Source organism: Neophocaena asiaeorientalis, unplaced genomic scaffold (genome assembly GCF_003031525.2).
Source record: "Neophocaena asiaeorientalis asiaeorientalis breed wild unplaced genomic scaffold, Neophocaena_asiaeorientalis_V1.1 scaffold85, whole genome shotgun sequence".
Classification (NCBI taxonomy): Eukaryota; Metazoa; Chordata; class Mammalia; order Artiodactyla; family Phocoenidae; genus Neophocaena; species Neophocaena asiaeorientalis.
Window position 1 is genome coordinate 1506600 of NW_020174301.1, and position 16309 is coordinate 1522908.

The 16309-nt window shown below is 47.1% G+C and overlaps 1 protein-coding gene across 1 annotated transcript in view; it reads left to right on the forward strand.

Annotated features, from left to right (window-relative positions):
• DUSP5 (dual specificity phosphatase 5) overlaps nucleotides 1–4131 on the forward strand; it is a 13569-nt gene extending 9438 nt beyond the window's left edge. Inside the window, exon 5 of the mRNA XM_024755923.1 lies at nucleotides 2626–4131. Within this exon, the coding sequence (XP_024611691.1) occupies nucleotides 2626–3032 (407 nt within the window). The 3' untranslated portion in view covers nucleotides 3033–4131. The remainder of the gene's footprint in view (nucleotides 1–2625) is intronic.
• Nucleotides 4132–16309: the final 12178 nt, after the last annotated feature.

The window sequence follows — 16309 nt, forward strand, 5'->3', positions numbered from 1 at the left end:
AAACAAAAAAAAAAAAAAAAAAAAAAAAAAATAGGAGCTTTAATTTGCAAGATAAATGAATTACTACAATTTTATAGCAATACTCTGTCACTCTTGTTAGTGTTTCTGGCTGGGCGCGAAGCAGGGTGCATCCGTGTGTGATGCTCCATGCCAGGGAAGCAGGAGAGGGAAAGAACCACCCAAACCACCCAAACTGCTTCTACGTAGGTTGGGATATTTTTGAAAACAAACAGAAGGACTGAGAGAGCACTCCTCACGCACTGAGCCCCCAGGGCCCTGGCAGCTTTCCACGGTTTTTGGCAAACTGCTTTGGGGGCAATTGTTTTGCATTTTCAGCTGATTTGGGACTAAAGATAGCGCTCGTCTCAAGCTCTGTGCTTTATGCACAGAGAAGTTGGCATCTTTTTGCATCCTTTGTACGTTCCGTGAGGCAGTTATCATTTACTCCATCGTGTAGGCCTGGAAACCTCTGGTCCCTCTGCCTAGAAAGGGCTTTGGGCCTTGGGATTCCAACTCCTCGAGCAGGCTGGATTGTTCTTTCATTGGACATCTCTGTTTCCCTCAACCATCTCCCCTGGGGGCTGGACTGACTTTTTTGTGTCTCAGATTTGCAAGCACCCACCACTCTCCATCCTTGTGGGCTTGCCTCCCTTTCCAGAGTCCTTCTTTCCCTTTAACATGCATAGCTGTTGAAGCTGAGCAGTGATCTTCCTGCCTCGTGCTCTGAGGGATGTTGGAGGGAGAAAGGCCGGTGCTGGGTGCAGCAATGATTACTTAGTGCAGGGAGCCATTAAAGGCCCCCCTTCCACCACGTGGTGAGCCCTCTTCTCAGCACACACAATCTCTACTCCACAGAAGCCTGCAGAGAAACTCACCAGAGGCAAAAGGCCGAGCCTGCCTCCCTGTTCCCTGAGCCTCTGGGCTGCGATGGTTCCTTTGGAGTCTCTGAGAGACAGTCAAGATGATGGGGTCAGGGTGGGAAACCCTTGACTTGTTCTCCCTGTCCCTGGGAATGCCTTGCCCTTCTCAGCCTGTTATTTAATTATCTAGATAGCTTCTCAGTGAGGTCATGAAACCCGCCCCCATCACTTCTCAGAAGCCTCCCTCCCCATCCTGTGTGTGCATTGTGTCTGGATACACAACCGCACAAACCCACAGCATTCTGAAGGCACACGAGATGCTTTTCCCCAGACTCCTTGCCCTCCTGAAGGAAGGAGGGACTGAGGCCGAATCATGCATTGACCGCTTCCGAGGGCCACATAGAAGGCAAGCCCCCAGGGGTGAAGTGGGATCCAGAAGCAACACACTGTAGGCCCTTTGCTTTCTGGGATTTGGCTCTGGGCCAATTAAAAGCTAGACTACCAGCTTTTTGCTGGTGGAGGAGCAAAAGAAGGTTGGAGTCACGACCCTATAATCCTAGGAACTTGGAGTCCCTTTTGAACTAATTTACAGGAACTTTTTTTTTTCTTTTGAATCAGAGACTGGGGCACTTCTAATGAGGAACCCTGGGGTGTCCTTTGGGATTTTCATTCTGTTGGGGAGACTCCAGGTTCCTCCCTGACTCCTCAGAAACTGGATCTTTCAGATCTTAGAGATGCATTTGCAAATTTCTTGAACTTGAGGAGGGAGGTGGGTAAGGGGACTGACTTTTTATTTGCCCTTCAAAATCTTAAATGTTTTTGCATACTGTGGCCTTACATAGTGCCATGGACATCTAACTTCCTGTGATGTAATTGTTTCCTCACTAGCAAGAGAGGGAATTGGAAAGACTCTTTTTTGTGCTTTTTATTTGATGTGTATATATGTTTAACCTTTTACCCCTGCTCATTTTTAACAGTTGGAGCTCTTTTGGGGGGAGGAGTAGAACAGAAAAGGAGGGCACCCCGCTTTTGTCATATTGAGCTAATGAATGCTAACTGAAGGTGGTAGCTTTATAGCAGTGACTCCCATTGTTGTGCAAGATGGAGTTTGCCAAAGCCATTTATATCCTCCGTCTAGTAAGCGTTACTTAGCCAAGGCTATAATTAGTGGCTGTGCACTATTTATTGTATGTTTGGTTGGTTGGGAACCCTCGGTGCTGAGCCAAGCATCCCGCCCTGGCACAGCCAAACAGGGATCCCGGGGAGGATGGAAGGCCTCAATCAGGATGAGGGCTAGGTCATCACCATTAGAATCAGACCCCGAGAGGCAGGAATTGCTTCTCCAAGTCAGTCTTTGAGCCTGGGACCCTCTCGGAAATGTGAATGTGCAATGAAAACTTGCATGCAGCTTCAGAGATTTTCCAAAGTCTTCTCGAAACGCAACCATGGAACCCGAGTTAAGATGGCATCCCCAGGAAGGAGTTACTCCAGGTCTAGCACCTCCAGTGGCAGAACCTGTGAAAGCATCCTGGAGAACTAAGGATTGTGAAGGTCCTACGCAGAGATAGACATCATGGTGGGACCCTAAAGTCTATCCTCAGCAGTGGAGGTTAAAGACTGGCAAAAGCCTGGTGTGGGACCACAGACGTTGAGCAGGGATGATGATTTGATTACTAGGTCACTTTTTTTTTTAATTCTTTAATTAAATCCAGTTGCCTTTGAGTTCCAATCCCAACTCATTTCCACTGTCTTTTCTTTCTTCCAGACTGTGTCAGGGAAAAGGGAGGCAAGGTCCTGGTTCACTGTGAGGCTGGGATCTCCCGCTCACCCACCATCTGCATGGCTTACCTCATGAAGACCAAGCAGTTCCACCTAAAGGACGCCTTTGATTACATCAAGCAGAGGAGGAGTGTGGTCTCGCCCAACTTCAGCTTCATGGGCCAGCTCCTACAGTATGAGTCCGAGATCCTGCCTTGCGCGCCTAGCCCCCAGGCTCCCTCCTCCCAAGGGGAGGCAGCCGGCCCTTCGTTCATAGCCCATTTACAGACACTGAGCCCTGACGTGCAGGGTTCCTACTGCACGTTCCCTACCTCGGTGCTGGCACCATTGCCCACCCACTCAACGGTCTCAGAGCTCAGCCAGAGCCCCATGGCCGCAGCCACATCCTGCTAAGACCAGAGTGGGAAAACCAGCCCAGCTCCAAGAACAACTGTGATTTTGTATTTTAACTCGTGGACATTTCATACCTGTGCAATACTGAAGACCTCACTCTGTCCCGCTGTCCTGGTGGGACAGTGAAGGGTCACCAGGTTTGCAAACAAACTTCAGACTGACCTCGGGGATAGGTTCTTGGGACTGAAGGAAGGCCAAGCCATTATGAGAGCACAGCACGTGCTGACTACTGTATTTCCAGACCCCCTGCCCTCAGGACTGCCCAGTCTTTGCACCTCAAAGTTTGCCTTTTCATTTCAAGCATAAGGCAATAAATACCTGCAGCAACATGAGAGAAAGTAGTTGCTGGACCAGGAGAAAAGGCAGTAGCAAAGCCAATTCATTTTGAAGGAAGCACAATTTCCACCTTATTTTTTTAACTTTGGCAGTCTCCGTATCTGTCTGTGTCGCTTCAGGGCATAAGCTGATCACCACCTAGTCAGGAAAGTAACCCTACAGGGTTTTAGGGACAGGATGTATATGCTTGTTTGAACGCTCAGATGTTTTTGAGACTCTGTCTTGGGTCAGGTGGAGTCATTTGGGTGAAGTAGTGAGACAGTAACACTTCTGGTTTCCTCTTCACTGTGGGTTTTACCCTGACTTTGGACTTTGGCATGATTCTTACTCATACTTGAACCTTTCTCGTTGCACCTCTCCTCAAAGCAACTCTGATGTCATTTGAAAAGAGTTCTTTAGACCATAGACCAACAATCACCCCTTTGAGGTGGTGGCACTGGGTGCCAGGAGAGAAAGGGTACCCACTGTCTGAGTCAGTGGCATTGAAACGGTTGTCACCCCAGCTTGCTGTCCTTACATGTGCTTGTCTGGTCTCTGGTGACACTTGTTTTCTTCCCTGCCCCTTGGCGTTGTCTTCAAGCTGTTGACTTCTGGGATTTGCAGATTTCTCAATGTGGTACTACTTCTTTTTTGTCTGTAGGTTATCTCTCCAGGGGAAAAGGCAATAATTTCCTAAAATCCATATGAATGTGAAGAAAAGCAGTATGTTACTGGTTGTTGATGTTGTTGCTTTTTATAGCGCAAAATAAAAATAGTAAGAACAAAAACGCTTCTTCATGTTGGTGAGTTGGGGTAAGGCAGGGATACACTGAGGCGGGGCCCAGCCTGCCTCACTGGGTTTTATTTCCCAATGAACGCTAAGGTGATGGTGGTGGGTGTGCAGTTGGAGGCATGAGGCTCTGCGTCTGCTCACGAGCTGGTGATCTTAACAGTACAGAATAATGCTTTCCAGTTGGGAGGTTTCCCTTGGCTCACTTGCAAGAGAACTCCTTAGGCTCAGGCCACATGGAGACGTGGTCAGAGCATCCACCCACCCTGGGCTCTTTGTGAGCCCCAGGCAGAGTTCAACTTGAACCTCCACTTCTTCATCCATGAAGTGAGTGAACTAAGCTAGTTGATCCCAAAAGCCCCTTAGAGCTCAAGACCCTTGATTCCAGCAAACCTGAGTGGCTAGTTTGTGGTCAGCCCCCTCCCTCCAGTGCCTGGCATGTGGCAGACTCTCAGAAAAGTTTGGAAAAATGACCAAGGGACAGATAAGTGAACTAGGTAAAGGTTTACCTTAAATGCCTGTTCTCCCTCTTTTACCCTTGGAATTAATTCTTCCAGATAATTCCCTCAGGAGTTCCTAGGTAAATCCCTCAATGAGTTGATTTAAATCCAAGGCTGAATCAACTTGCCTTCTGAGTAATTTCCTCTGTGTGGTGGAGGAAGGAAGGGGCAATATTTGCGTGTTCCCATGGCTTATGCCTCTGCTCCAGCCTAACTCTTGGGGCCCGTTTCCTAATCAAGGGGAACGGGAAATTGGATGGGAATGATACCATAGTTGCCTGACACAGGGATTCCAATCCATACCCCCTGATTATGGGGGGGGTCCAGAGAGGCCTCCAGCTCCCCCACAGCAAGAACCATGTCAACAAATAGCAAGATGGCAGCCGAGCCCAGGGTAGCCCAGCTCTTTCTAAACGTCTCACCTCAAAGACTTTGCTTGAGACTTTGCTCCCCACACACCTTTCCTTCCCCACTGGTCCTTGGAGAGTCCTCAGATAAGAATGTCACCCAGACTGGGGAAGCTGCGTTTACTTCAGCCTGCACCCTTCATCTGCATAATCCAAGCAGGGTTTCCAGGGGAAGAAAGTGGAGTGAAGGGCACTGTATAGGAGGAAAAAGTCCTGGGTTCTAGCCCTCACCCTGCCCCTGACTCTAGTGCTTTAGAGCTAATCTCTAATCTTGCTGGACCAAACTTCAGGGCTTGGTCTACCTGAGGTCCCTCCCTGGTTTCATATCTCTTGAGTCTCCGCTCTGCCTTGGAATGTGTCCCATTGTGTGGGCCTGTCCAGGTGCTGAGTGGCTGGAGGGGCCGCAAGCAGGGAGAGCCAGGGAGGGGGAAGCTGGGTGCAGGCTGGGGTGACGTGCTAAGCCGCATCCCACTTGCTGACATTTGCTTTATTGCCTTAAAGTCTTTCTCTGAAGGGTGAGTAAGTCCTCTAAATCAGGCATGTGAGGATTGCTCATAAGCCAGTGAGTCACTGGAGGGTAAAGCCAAGTGAAGCCCCACAGCTGGGGATGGCTCTGCAACTCTCACTCCCTTAACAGTCTTCTTATTAATTACACCTCCATTTTTGCCAAGACCAACTTTACATTGCCTTCCAGTGCCAGGTGGAGAATTAAAGCTGGTGTTATCCAGTTCCTTCATCCCCAGGTTTTGAAGGAACACCTCTCTTGGTCTCCAGCAATGCTTCAGGCAGAGATGTGTCTGGGAGAATAGAAATGTTAATTCTCTATTCTGTTCCCCAGCAGAGTCTGTGGGTGAGCTCCTCAGGTCTACCCTAGCTCCTGAGCTAGGCCTGACCTAGGGGTAGGAAATGTAAAAGCAGCTCACACCAATGTGCTCGCAGGAGCCCTGTGTACCCATGGCTCTCCTTTGTGTGAGGACCCAGGGAGAAAGCACCCCAGATCTCAATACCCTGAAAGGCTGCCTCTCACTGAGTTGCTGGTGGTTTCTCTTCTGAACACCGCAAAGTTGGTGACCACCCCTGTCTCCCTCTTTGCTCAGGCAAGGAGACAGCTCAGAACCAAATTTTTAGCCTACCTCTGGCAATTTTATAGGACCTTACGGCATATATTTTGGGTATCAACTCTACCTGGTTTCCATTAAAATTTCCCAACTTTATTTTTCTTTACTTCCATTTCCACAGTGACTTTTAAAAAAGAACAACACTTGGGTAATAAATATTAAACATACCACAGTGCATTTATAGAATGAGGTGATATGAACGTAGAGAGAAGCCAGTACATCCTCGGTGTTGCTACTCTCCATCTCACTCTGAAGGATTTATCCATGGGACTGTATAAATCTTCACCTTCTCAGTAAATCTACCAAGTTTTGTATTCTTTCTGGAATAAACCCTGTCCAGAACCCAAACCCCATGACTAGGGCCTGGCTCCATGTCTTAGAATCTCTGGCAGTGAGACCCTATATTCTGCTGCTGGTGACTTTCTATGGGGGGAGCCCTGGACCAGATGGACAGATTGCTCAAAGCCACAGCACAGATGCTCCCAACCCTCACACACTGCATGTGATGGATGTGACTCTGTGCCTAGATAACCGTCATCCGTCCATCCGTTTAACACTGAGCGCCTGCTAGAACCTGGGATTCAGTGGGGAAAGAGAGCTTCATAAGTACTGATGACTGTCCACTGGACTTTCTGTCCTAGAGTGGAGCTGGCCTCCCAGGGTGGACCCATGTCCCCAGCCCCACACAATCCCCTTCCCCAGCTCCCCTCTTCTTGGCTCCAGCTCCATCCTCTCCCTTCTGGCCCCAGGATGCTTCATGCCCAAGCTCCCAGATATGCCAGCCTGTGGACATGGCTGTGTTTCCCTGTGCTAACCATCTGACCCCTGCCTTGGCTCATCCCTCAGGTTCTCTTGCATTGTTTACTACCTTGTCTTGAACACTGTATTAGTCTTGCCCCACCTCCACCCCCCCAACAGTGTGCAAAAAGAAGTGAGTTCTGGCTTCCCTGGTGGCGCAGTGGTTGAGAGTCCGCCTGCTGGTGCAGGGGATACGGGTTCGTGCCCCGGTCCAGGGGGATCCCACATGCCATGGAGCGGCTGGGCCCGTGGGCCATGGCTGCTGGGCCTGCACGTCCGGAGCCTGTGCTCCGCAACGGGAGAGGCCGTGACAGTGAGAGGCCCGCATACCGTAAAAAATAAAAATAAAAAATATATATAAATTAAAAAAAAAAAAGAAGTGAGTTCTTATTGAGCCATGGTCCTTTCTCAGTCATTTGGCTAATATCAAAAGTGTGCATTAAGCACCTACTATGTGCCCCAAGTCAAACTAGGCATGCACACAGGCATCATCTCTTTAATCCTCAACACAACACAGTACAAATGATTTTATTGTCTCCATTTCCAGATGCATAAACTGAGCCTCAGAGATATTAGGTAACTTGCCCAAGATCACACAGCTAGTAAATGGTGGAGCCTGGGATGAAACTATTTCATTGATCCTGTACCCCTCTGAGCACCTGGGGTATAGAGTAGGTACTTTTGTCCATTGGGCTTTTGTCTTCAAGGAAGAGAGTCTCCTCAGGCCACATTAGAAAAAACACAACCTTGGGCTTCCCTGGTGGTGCAGTGGTTGAGAGTCCACCTGCTGATAAAGGGGACACGGGTTCGTGCCCCGGTCCGGGAAGATCCCACATGCCGCCGAGCGGCTGGGCCCGTGAGCCATGGCTGCTGAGCCTGTGCGTCCGGAGCCTGTGCTCCGCAGCGGGACAGGCCACAACAGTGAGAGGCCCGTGTACAGCAAAAAAAAAAAAAAAAAACCAAAAAAACCACAACCTTTTGTGTATAGACATGAATGGCATTTAATGCCCAGTTACACTCCACTCCAGTTACAGTGGATTTATGACAAGCTCCTTTCAACAAGCCATGCTCCCTCCTGCCTCTTTTCACATTCTGGCTCCTCTGCCTGGAGCACATTTCTCCCCTAAATTCACCCTTCAACTAAATAACTCCTATTTGTCCTTCACTTCTCAGCTCAAAATTCACCTCTCCAGGGAAGCCTTCTCAGGCTCCCAGACTAGGTCAGACGTCCCTGTTCAATCTTTCAAAGCTCCCTATCTATATCTTTTCTTCACATTTCACCAAAGTTTAAGAATTATTCATTTACCTGTGATTATTTTATTAATGTTTGTCATCAGACTAGAAGCAGCAGGAGAGCAAAGATTATATTGAATTTCAAGAGGAATCTAGCACAGGGCCTGATTTATAGTAGGTGTTCAATAAGTATTGGTTGAGTGAAGGAGTGAATGAATGACAAGTTAGGAATGAAAAGCTGTCAGAACCAGAAGCTGCTCTTTCCATCTCTCTCAAAGCCCATGCTGTCCTCTGCACATAAGCTCATAAGCCTGTTAACCCCAGGTCCCACTTTTGAATCCCTCCCCAGTCCTAAAGGAAGCAGGTTTCCTAGATTTAATTACTGCTACCATATTGGTCAGAGCCCATGTCACCACATCACCTCATTGGTCACTGGTCAGCCTATGGACACCCTTGGGTCAGGTGTCCACCCTGGCACCAATCAGTTTCCTCTAACTCCAGAGAGCTGCCTAGCTCAGAATCCCTGAGCAAGGACTGTGGATGAAGCAGTTTCAGCTAGAAGGGGTGGAGATCCTGCCACACACTGGACTAACTTGCCACTAAAGAATTTAATTAATGCCCAAAGACTGAGTATTCAATAAGGCGGCCCTGGAGATGACCAGATAGCCTGGGCACAGGAAAACTCAACCCTACCCTTCTTGTCCCACCTCCGGTGAGTGCCCTCACATTATCAATTAGGGTACCTAAATTTAAAATCATGGTAGTATTTATTTATAGTAGCAGGTCAGATCCCTTCCTGCCACACACATCCACCCCCATTCACTTACAAAGTTTATAGAAACCTAGAAGCCACTAGGTGGTAGTTTAAAATAGACCCTTGAAGCATCCCTACGCTTTTCATCCTGGGCTTCTCCAGCAGCTAGGAGAAAATGTGCTGCTTGAGAGGACTAAACCTCCCAGAGAGTGAAGCCTCAAATATATCTCTAAGGTAGGAAGGCGAAAACAGTTTATCTCCAGCCCACGAGGAAAAGAATAGTAGACTTAGAATCAGGAAGCATAGCTGCCAGACCCTTGGTAATCTAACTGCTTAGGACCTTTATTTATTTTTTTATAGATTTATTTATTTATTTATCTTTGGCTGCGTTGGGTCTTCCTTGCTGCGCGTGGACTTTCTCTAGTTGCGGCGAGTGCTTCTCATTGCACTCGTTATCGTGCGTGGGCTTCTCATTGAGGTGGCTTCTCTTGTTGCAGAGCTCGGGCTCTAGACACGCAGGCTTCAGTAGTTGTGGCGCACGGGCTTAGTTGCTCTGCGGCATGTGGGATCTTCCTGGACCAGGGATCGAACCCGTTTCCCCTGCGTTGGCAGGGGGATTCTTAACCATTGTGCCACCAGGGAAGCCTGCTTAGGGCCTTTAAAAAGACCTTTAAAAAAGCACTTAATATGGGCAGGTTGTATGCCGCCTGTATTTTTTTTTTTTCTTTTTTTTTTTGCTGTACACAGGCCTCTCACTGTTGTGGCCTCTCCCGTTGTGGAGCACAGACTCCAGACGCACAGCCTCAGCGGCCATGGCTCACAGGCCCAGCCGCTCCATGGCATGTGGGATCCTCCCGGACCGGGGGATGAACCCATATCCCCTGCATCGACAGGCGGACTCTCAACCACTGTGCCACCAGGGAAGCCCCACTTTTTTCTTCTTGAGTGAACTTCGGTTGTTTATGTCTTTCAAATAATTTGTTTATTTCATCAAAGCTGCTGACCTGCCTGGGGACACTTTGCTGCCCTCTTAACACACACACACACACACACACACACACACACACACACACACACCCCTCCATTGGTGTTATACACCTGGAGAACTACTGGGTTTGGGGCCTCATCTCCCCTGTCCCATTCTGCACATCAGTGCCTGAGCATGCACACTGTTGACCTGTGTGGTTTAATGGCCAGAGCACTGGACTGGGAGTCAGGGCACTCCGTTCTCACTCCTGCTCTGTGGCTCACCAGTCATGTCTCTTTAGGCACATTAGTTAATGTCCCAGGGCTTGGAGTTTCTTAATACCTAAGGGAAGGGGGTTGAATTAGATCAACTCAAAGGCTCCTTCAAATACCAACATCCTATGAGTCTATGACTTAGTGGCCTTGCTGATAGAGAGCTAATAATTTACTTAACCTGGCAGGACATCTAAGATTTATTTACTTTAATAATATTTATCAAAACCCAGAGCTTAACTACTCACTTCATGCTCTTATATCTTCTCTGGTTTCCTGTTTATCCCAAAGGTTATCAAACTGCCCTTTGGGCTTATAAAATCTCTTTTGTGTTCACTACATATTATTAAATTAACAAAAAGCAGGTTTACACAACTGTATGTATCCCATTTTATTTTTTTTAAAGTGTGTGTATACTTGTATGTGTAAAATATATATACAATATATATAATAAAATTATAAGTATATATAATAGATTTATATAAATGTAATATTTATATTGATATTTCCATTTATATAGTCTGAACAGATGTGTATCAAAATTTAGGATGACTTTTTCTGGATGGTGAAATAACTGGTGATTTTCAGTTTATTTTTTCTTTATATATTTTTGTCCAATGGAATTGCTTATATTTTTAATACTTATTACTTACAAACACAGTAGCTCACAAACCAATAAGTTATATCTCCTTTGGACTCAGAATCCCCTGCTCCTTTAACTTCTTCTCTGGTGTCTTCTCCCAGGTTGGCTACATGTCTTTCCGTTTTAAAAAACAAGACGATGGAGGAGGGGATTCTTGACACATGGGACCAAGTCATCTAACCTCTGGGGAGTGAGCCCTTTCTAGCCCCAGCTTTTGGCTATCCCCCTTATCCCCAACCTCCAGTCTCTCTCCTTTTGTGTCAGTATGTTGGGGACCAACATTTTCCTCAACAGGTCTTCCCAATTTTAGTTTCTCCCTCTACAACTGATCTTGAGCACTTCCAGCTTTCATTCACTCGTTTGTTCATTCATTCATTCACTCATCATAAATTATGCATAAATCAGAATAACTGAATAAGTGTGTGGTTTAGAGTTGAGGGCTGAGGTTTGAGTCTGAACCTGCCCGAGGTATACCAGGATCATGCGAAAAACCCTTGGAAAACTGTAAAGACTGGACCAGTGGGAACTGTCATTGCCCAGGCCCTGTGCTTACCCCCATGGAGGAAATGAGGGGGAGGAGCCTCTGTCCTGAAGAAGCTTAGAATTGTCTGGGAGGGTCCAGGCATAAATGCAGAGGGGTAGGGGGAGGGCAGGGAGGGATGCAGAGATAATATTCATAGACATGGGAATGAATGACTGGATTCTGCAGAGGACGAAGAAGGCTGAGTCAAGAATCACCATGGGGTGTGGGGACGGGGTGACTGAGAAAATAGTGTGCCATTAATGTATTTGTCAATCCATCTACTCATTCATTCCACAAATACACATTGAGCCTCTGACACCAGCCTGGTACTGTCATAGTTGATAGAAATGAAGCAGCAAACAAAACAGATAACAATCGCCCATCTACCCCATTTTGTACATTCCATGAACAACAGAGAGAAAGGAAGTAAACAAGTATATAAACAAGATCATTTCCAAGGGTGATAAGTGCTATGAAGAAAATAACACTGGGTAGTGTGTCAGAGAGCAACCAGGGGAGGTGACATTTGTGCTTGTGTGTCATTAGCTGAAATAGAATTCAGGGACTGGACTGAGGAGAGAGATGGTGGATTTCACGGTAGGGCTGCTGACTCAGATGTTAAGATTCTCCTCCTGGTGAAAATGTTTAACCTTTTATTAAACTCTGCCTTGTATCATTCTCTGGCTCAGAAACATTCAGTGGGTTCCCACTGCCCTGTGGACAAAATCCTAATTCTTTAGCTTGACGTTCAAGGGCCTTCACAATCTCCCCCAGCCTGCGCATCTGCCTGCCCACATTCTCACATGAACCTTCCATTCTGGCCTCAGTGGGCTCTTCATTGTCTCCACTTAGGCTGTGTCCCTTTGCACCTCCATACTTGGGTCCTGGGAAAGTCTCCTGAGTTCTCTTGTCCACAACTATCCTGCTCTTCTCAGGGCTCAGGCCTTTTCTCTGCCTGCCTGCTCTCTTAGATTGTTTAAATGTCTCATAAGCAAAGGACTGACTCTCCTACAAGAATGTGTCTCCTTGAGGGAGGGGCTGGCCCCTTCATGATCCTCTCTCCATTGGATTTGCTCTGTACATCTGCCCAGAAACACATTAAGTAGCTTTACAGATCAATCATCTTGTATAAAATAAAGAAGGAAAGACAGAATGAGAAGAGTCCAGAAAACCAAAGAGTTTCCCCCTCCAAAATTCACAGAGCCAGAAGATGACAGAATTAAGCTGTGGTCAAGTGTTCAGAAGCAATCAAAAAAGAAGTGAATCAGTTTACTAGAGGAATTAGAAGTTGGAATAAACTCCATCTACTTTGTGCATCTAGGGATGAAGCTGCTTGGCGTTGCATGCTCTGAGCCAGAGAGTTCTGGGATTCCTCCCATTCCTCAATCCACAAGAGGGGCAGAATCCTGGACTCTGGTCCAGGGGAATCCATAGCCCCTCTCTCCAAGGCTTCCTTCCTCAGTTTCATAGGCTTCATCATAATTTCTTCCCTTTAACCTGTGGGGGAATGGAGAACCTCAGTTTACCCATCTGAAATGCAGGATTGTGGGGGATCAGCTGCCCCTGCCCTTCCCTCCTCCCCTTCAGCATCATTTGATACTGATGCTCAACTTCTGTGCTTTGAGGCTATGATGTCAGGGCAGTGGGAGGTTAGGAGAGAGACACATGACTGTCATGATGGATGTTTGGGATGAAAGTCAATACCGTAAATACATATTCATCGTGACACTCCTTCTGCTGCGTCTTTCATCTGGGGAATCTAAAAGCCCTGGACAAATGGTAATTAATATTCACAGGAGGATGCAGTCTGCCTGCCAAAGGCCAGAGGGCCATAGTCCGAGTACCCCTCCCTCAACCCTCCCTGCTCGCTCCCAGCTGCTGCCTACCCCAAGGTGGCAATTGTGAGGTGGATAGGATGCCTAGGTCTTAGACGTCTTTGGGGGATTTCTCTGCCTGGAAGGCTCCCAGAGCAGATGGAGGCTCCCAACTAACCTCCTGCTCCCACCCCTACCCTGCTTTCCCAGAGGATGACTAAGTGTAAACCAGGGCCGGAGTGGGAGGATTTCCTGCCTCCACCAGCAAGCTGGGGCCAAACAACTAGTTAGCTGACTCAGCAGGAACCACATGGCTCCAAAACTGCAACTACCTCTGCCCAGATACACCTCACGCTCCCTTGGCCCTTTGGACACAGTCACCTGCTCGTCCTGCTTCTTCCCCCTACCCCAGGGGAGCTACTCCAATTGACGTTTGCCTTAATTCTGATTATAGAGGAACTGTATGCTCATCAAAGAACACTTGGAAAATATAGAAAAATATAAAAGGGAGAATTATTTTAGTAATCCCTAATTCCACAACTCCCCAAATAACCACTGCTGAAATCTTGTTATACTTCCTTTCTATTCTTTCTAGGTTTTCTGGCTTTTATCTAAAAATTAATATATAATCATGGCAAATATATATACATAAAATTATATATTGCATATATATTATTTTATATATAAAAAATAAGACAGAGGTTATAAAGTGAAAAGTTGAAGTCTATCCTAACTTTCTATTCCTACCCAAGAGGAAACTACTGTTAAGAGTTTCTTGAGTATCCTTCCAGAAATTGCCTATTGCATGTCCCAGCGTGTATATGCACGTTCATTTTACATGGCTGAGGTCACACGGTATTGAATAATTTAGCCTTATCTTCACTTCACATGAATACATGAGCATTTTCTATTCCGTTAAAAATTATTGGTTAAACAACGTTTTTATCGACTGCCTAACATTTTATATTTTTGGTATGCCATAGTTTATTTAACCTTTTGCCTATCGTTGGGCATTTACTCAAGTGAGGGGCAGGGAGAAAGAAGCAAGTCAGAATGAAGCGTTGGGAGGAGGAAGCGAGCTAGCTGAGACTGAGGACTTAATGTGTGCCAACCGCTTTTCCTATCTGCCCAATCATTCAATGTGAGAATTTAGGCACTGTTCCCATCCTGCAGATGAGGCAACTGAGGTCCAGAAAGGTTAAGGAAGAATCTGCTTATAGGTAAGAGAGTCAGGGTTTATTTTTGTTTTCTTTTTTTGCGGTACGCGGGCCTCTCACTGCTGTGGCCTCTCCCGTTGCGGAGCACAGGCTCTGGAAGCGCAGGCTCAGCGGCCATGGCTCACGGGCCCAGCCACTCTGCAGCATCTGCAGGATCTTCCCATACCGGGGCACAAACCTGTGTCCCCTAAATTGGCAGGCGGACTCTCAACCACTGCGCCACCAGGGAAGCCCGAGAGTCAGGTTGTAAAACAAGATTTGTCAACTCCAAAGCCCATGGCTGTTCTCTTTCACCAAGATGACTTGGAAAAGTCCCAGGGTTCAAGATTTCCCATTGCTTAGCATAGGGGTGGGGAGAGCCCTTCATTCACTTATTCTCTCATTCATTCCAATAACACTGATGTGCCAGGCAAGAGGAGTTCAGGGTGGGAAAGACCCTGTCCTTGCTCTCTAGAAGGTCACAGTTGCATGGGGGTAGACATGTAAATAAGTCATCAACCTGGTGTGGGAGAGGAAGATGCAAGGTGCCATAAGGGCCAAACTAGGGGTTCCTCTCGCATTCTCCAAAGGTCAAAGAAGGCCTCCAGGATGAGGACACTGTACGCTGAGTCAGTCCTCTGGCACCAGCCAGGAAGTGCCAGTGAGGCCTGAGATGCCTCTGCTTCCTCTCCTCCCCAATCCCATGCGCCCCAGTCACTGGAGGCAAGAGTTGGCTCCACCCTGACCTGGCTTTTGTCTCTGGCTTCCTGCCCTTCACCGATTGGGTTGCCAGGCTCCCACGGCAGTCGAGTGGGTGGTGGGCCGCCAATTTCTGAGAAAAATTTCAAGCTGATGTTTCCGGTTTGTTTTCTAGGAGTTCAGGAAATGTTTATCATACTCTGGGGAAGAGTGGACAACACAAAAGGATTAGTTAAATGCTTGGGCTCTGGATGGACAGATCTGGGTTACAGTCCTGTTTCCACCATTTGCTCTGAGATTGCTGGAAAATCACCAGTATCAGTCAGAACTCTTAGTAACAAGCCACAGAGATGGACCTGGACGATCTTAAAAAAAAAAAAAAAGGGAATCCAATGCAGTAGAACTGGCAGGGATTCAACAGGGGTAGTCTTGGGAAAGGAGCAGAAATTAAGGCAGTGCTCAAGGCCCAGAGCAGCAGAAGGCACAAACCACCCTTTGGCCGGGAAGCATCTACTGAGGACGCCGATGTCACCGCAACCAGACACCACAGCGAACAGAGTTCTAACTCTCTAGCACGCCAGGGCTCAGGGCCCAAGCCTCAGGTCATGTGCCCACACGTATTGCCAGGAAGCTGGAAGGGGGAGGATTTGCCCTTGGTCCTCAGTGGTAGGAGGTAGGGTGCTTCCTTCCTCCAAGCCGACACACAAGGGCAAGTCCTGCATATGTCAGGGGGCTTTGGAGCCTGGATACCAAAAAACTCAATGTCCCGGAAATGCCTAACATCTCAGAGCTTTTGTAAAATAGAGACATTAAGGGAATTCCCTAGTGGTCCAGTGGTTGGGACTCAGCGCTTCCATTGTGGGTGGGGCACGGATTCAATCCCTGGTTGGGGAGCTAGGATCCCACAAGCCGCGTGGCCAAAAAAATAAAAATATAAAATAAGATAGAGACATTTATAATGTCCACCTCACAGGATTGCCATGAGGATTTTTTTCTTTTAAAGAAGTAAAGTGCCTAGCACAGTGCCAGATACCCAGTAAACGCTCAGTAGATGTTAGTTTACTATTATTGTTGTTGTAATTATTATTATTATTACTCTTATAATCCACTTTCTGTCTTTTAAAGTAAAAAACATGGCTAGTTTTCACTATAAAGTAATATATGCCATAGATAGAAAAGTTAAAAAATACTGAAAAGTTGAAAGAAGAAAATGAAATCTCCTACCACCCACAGAAAACCACTGTCAAC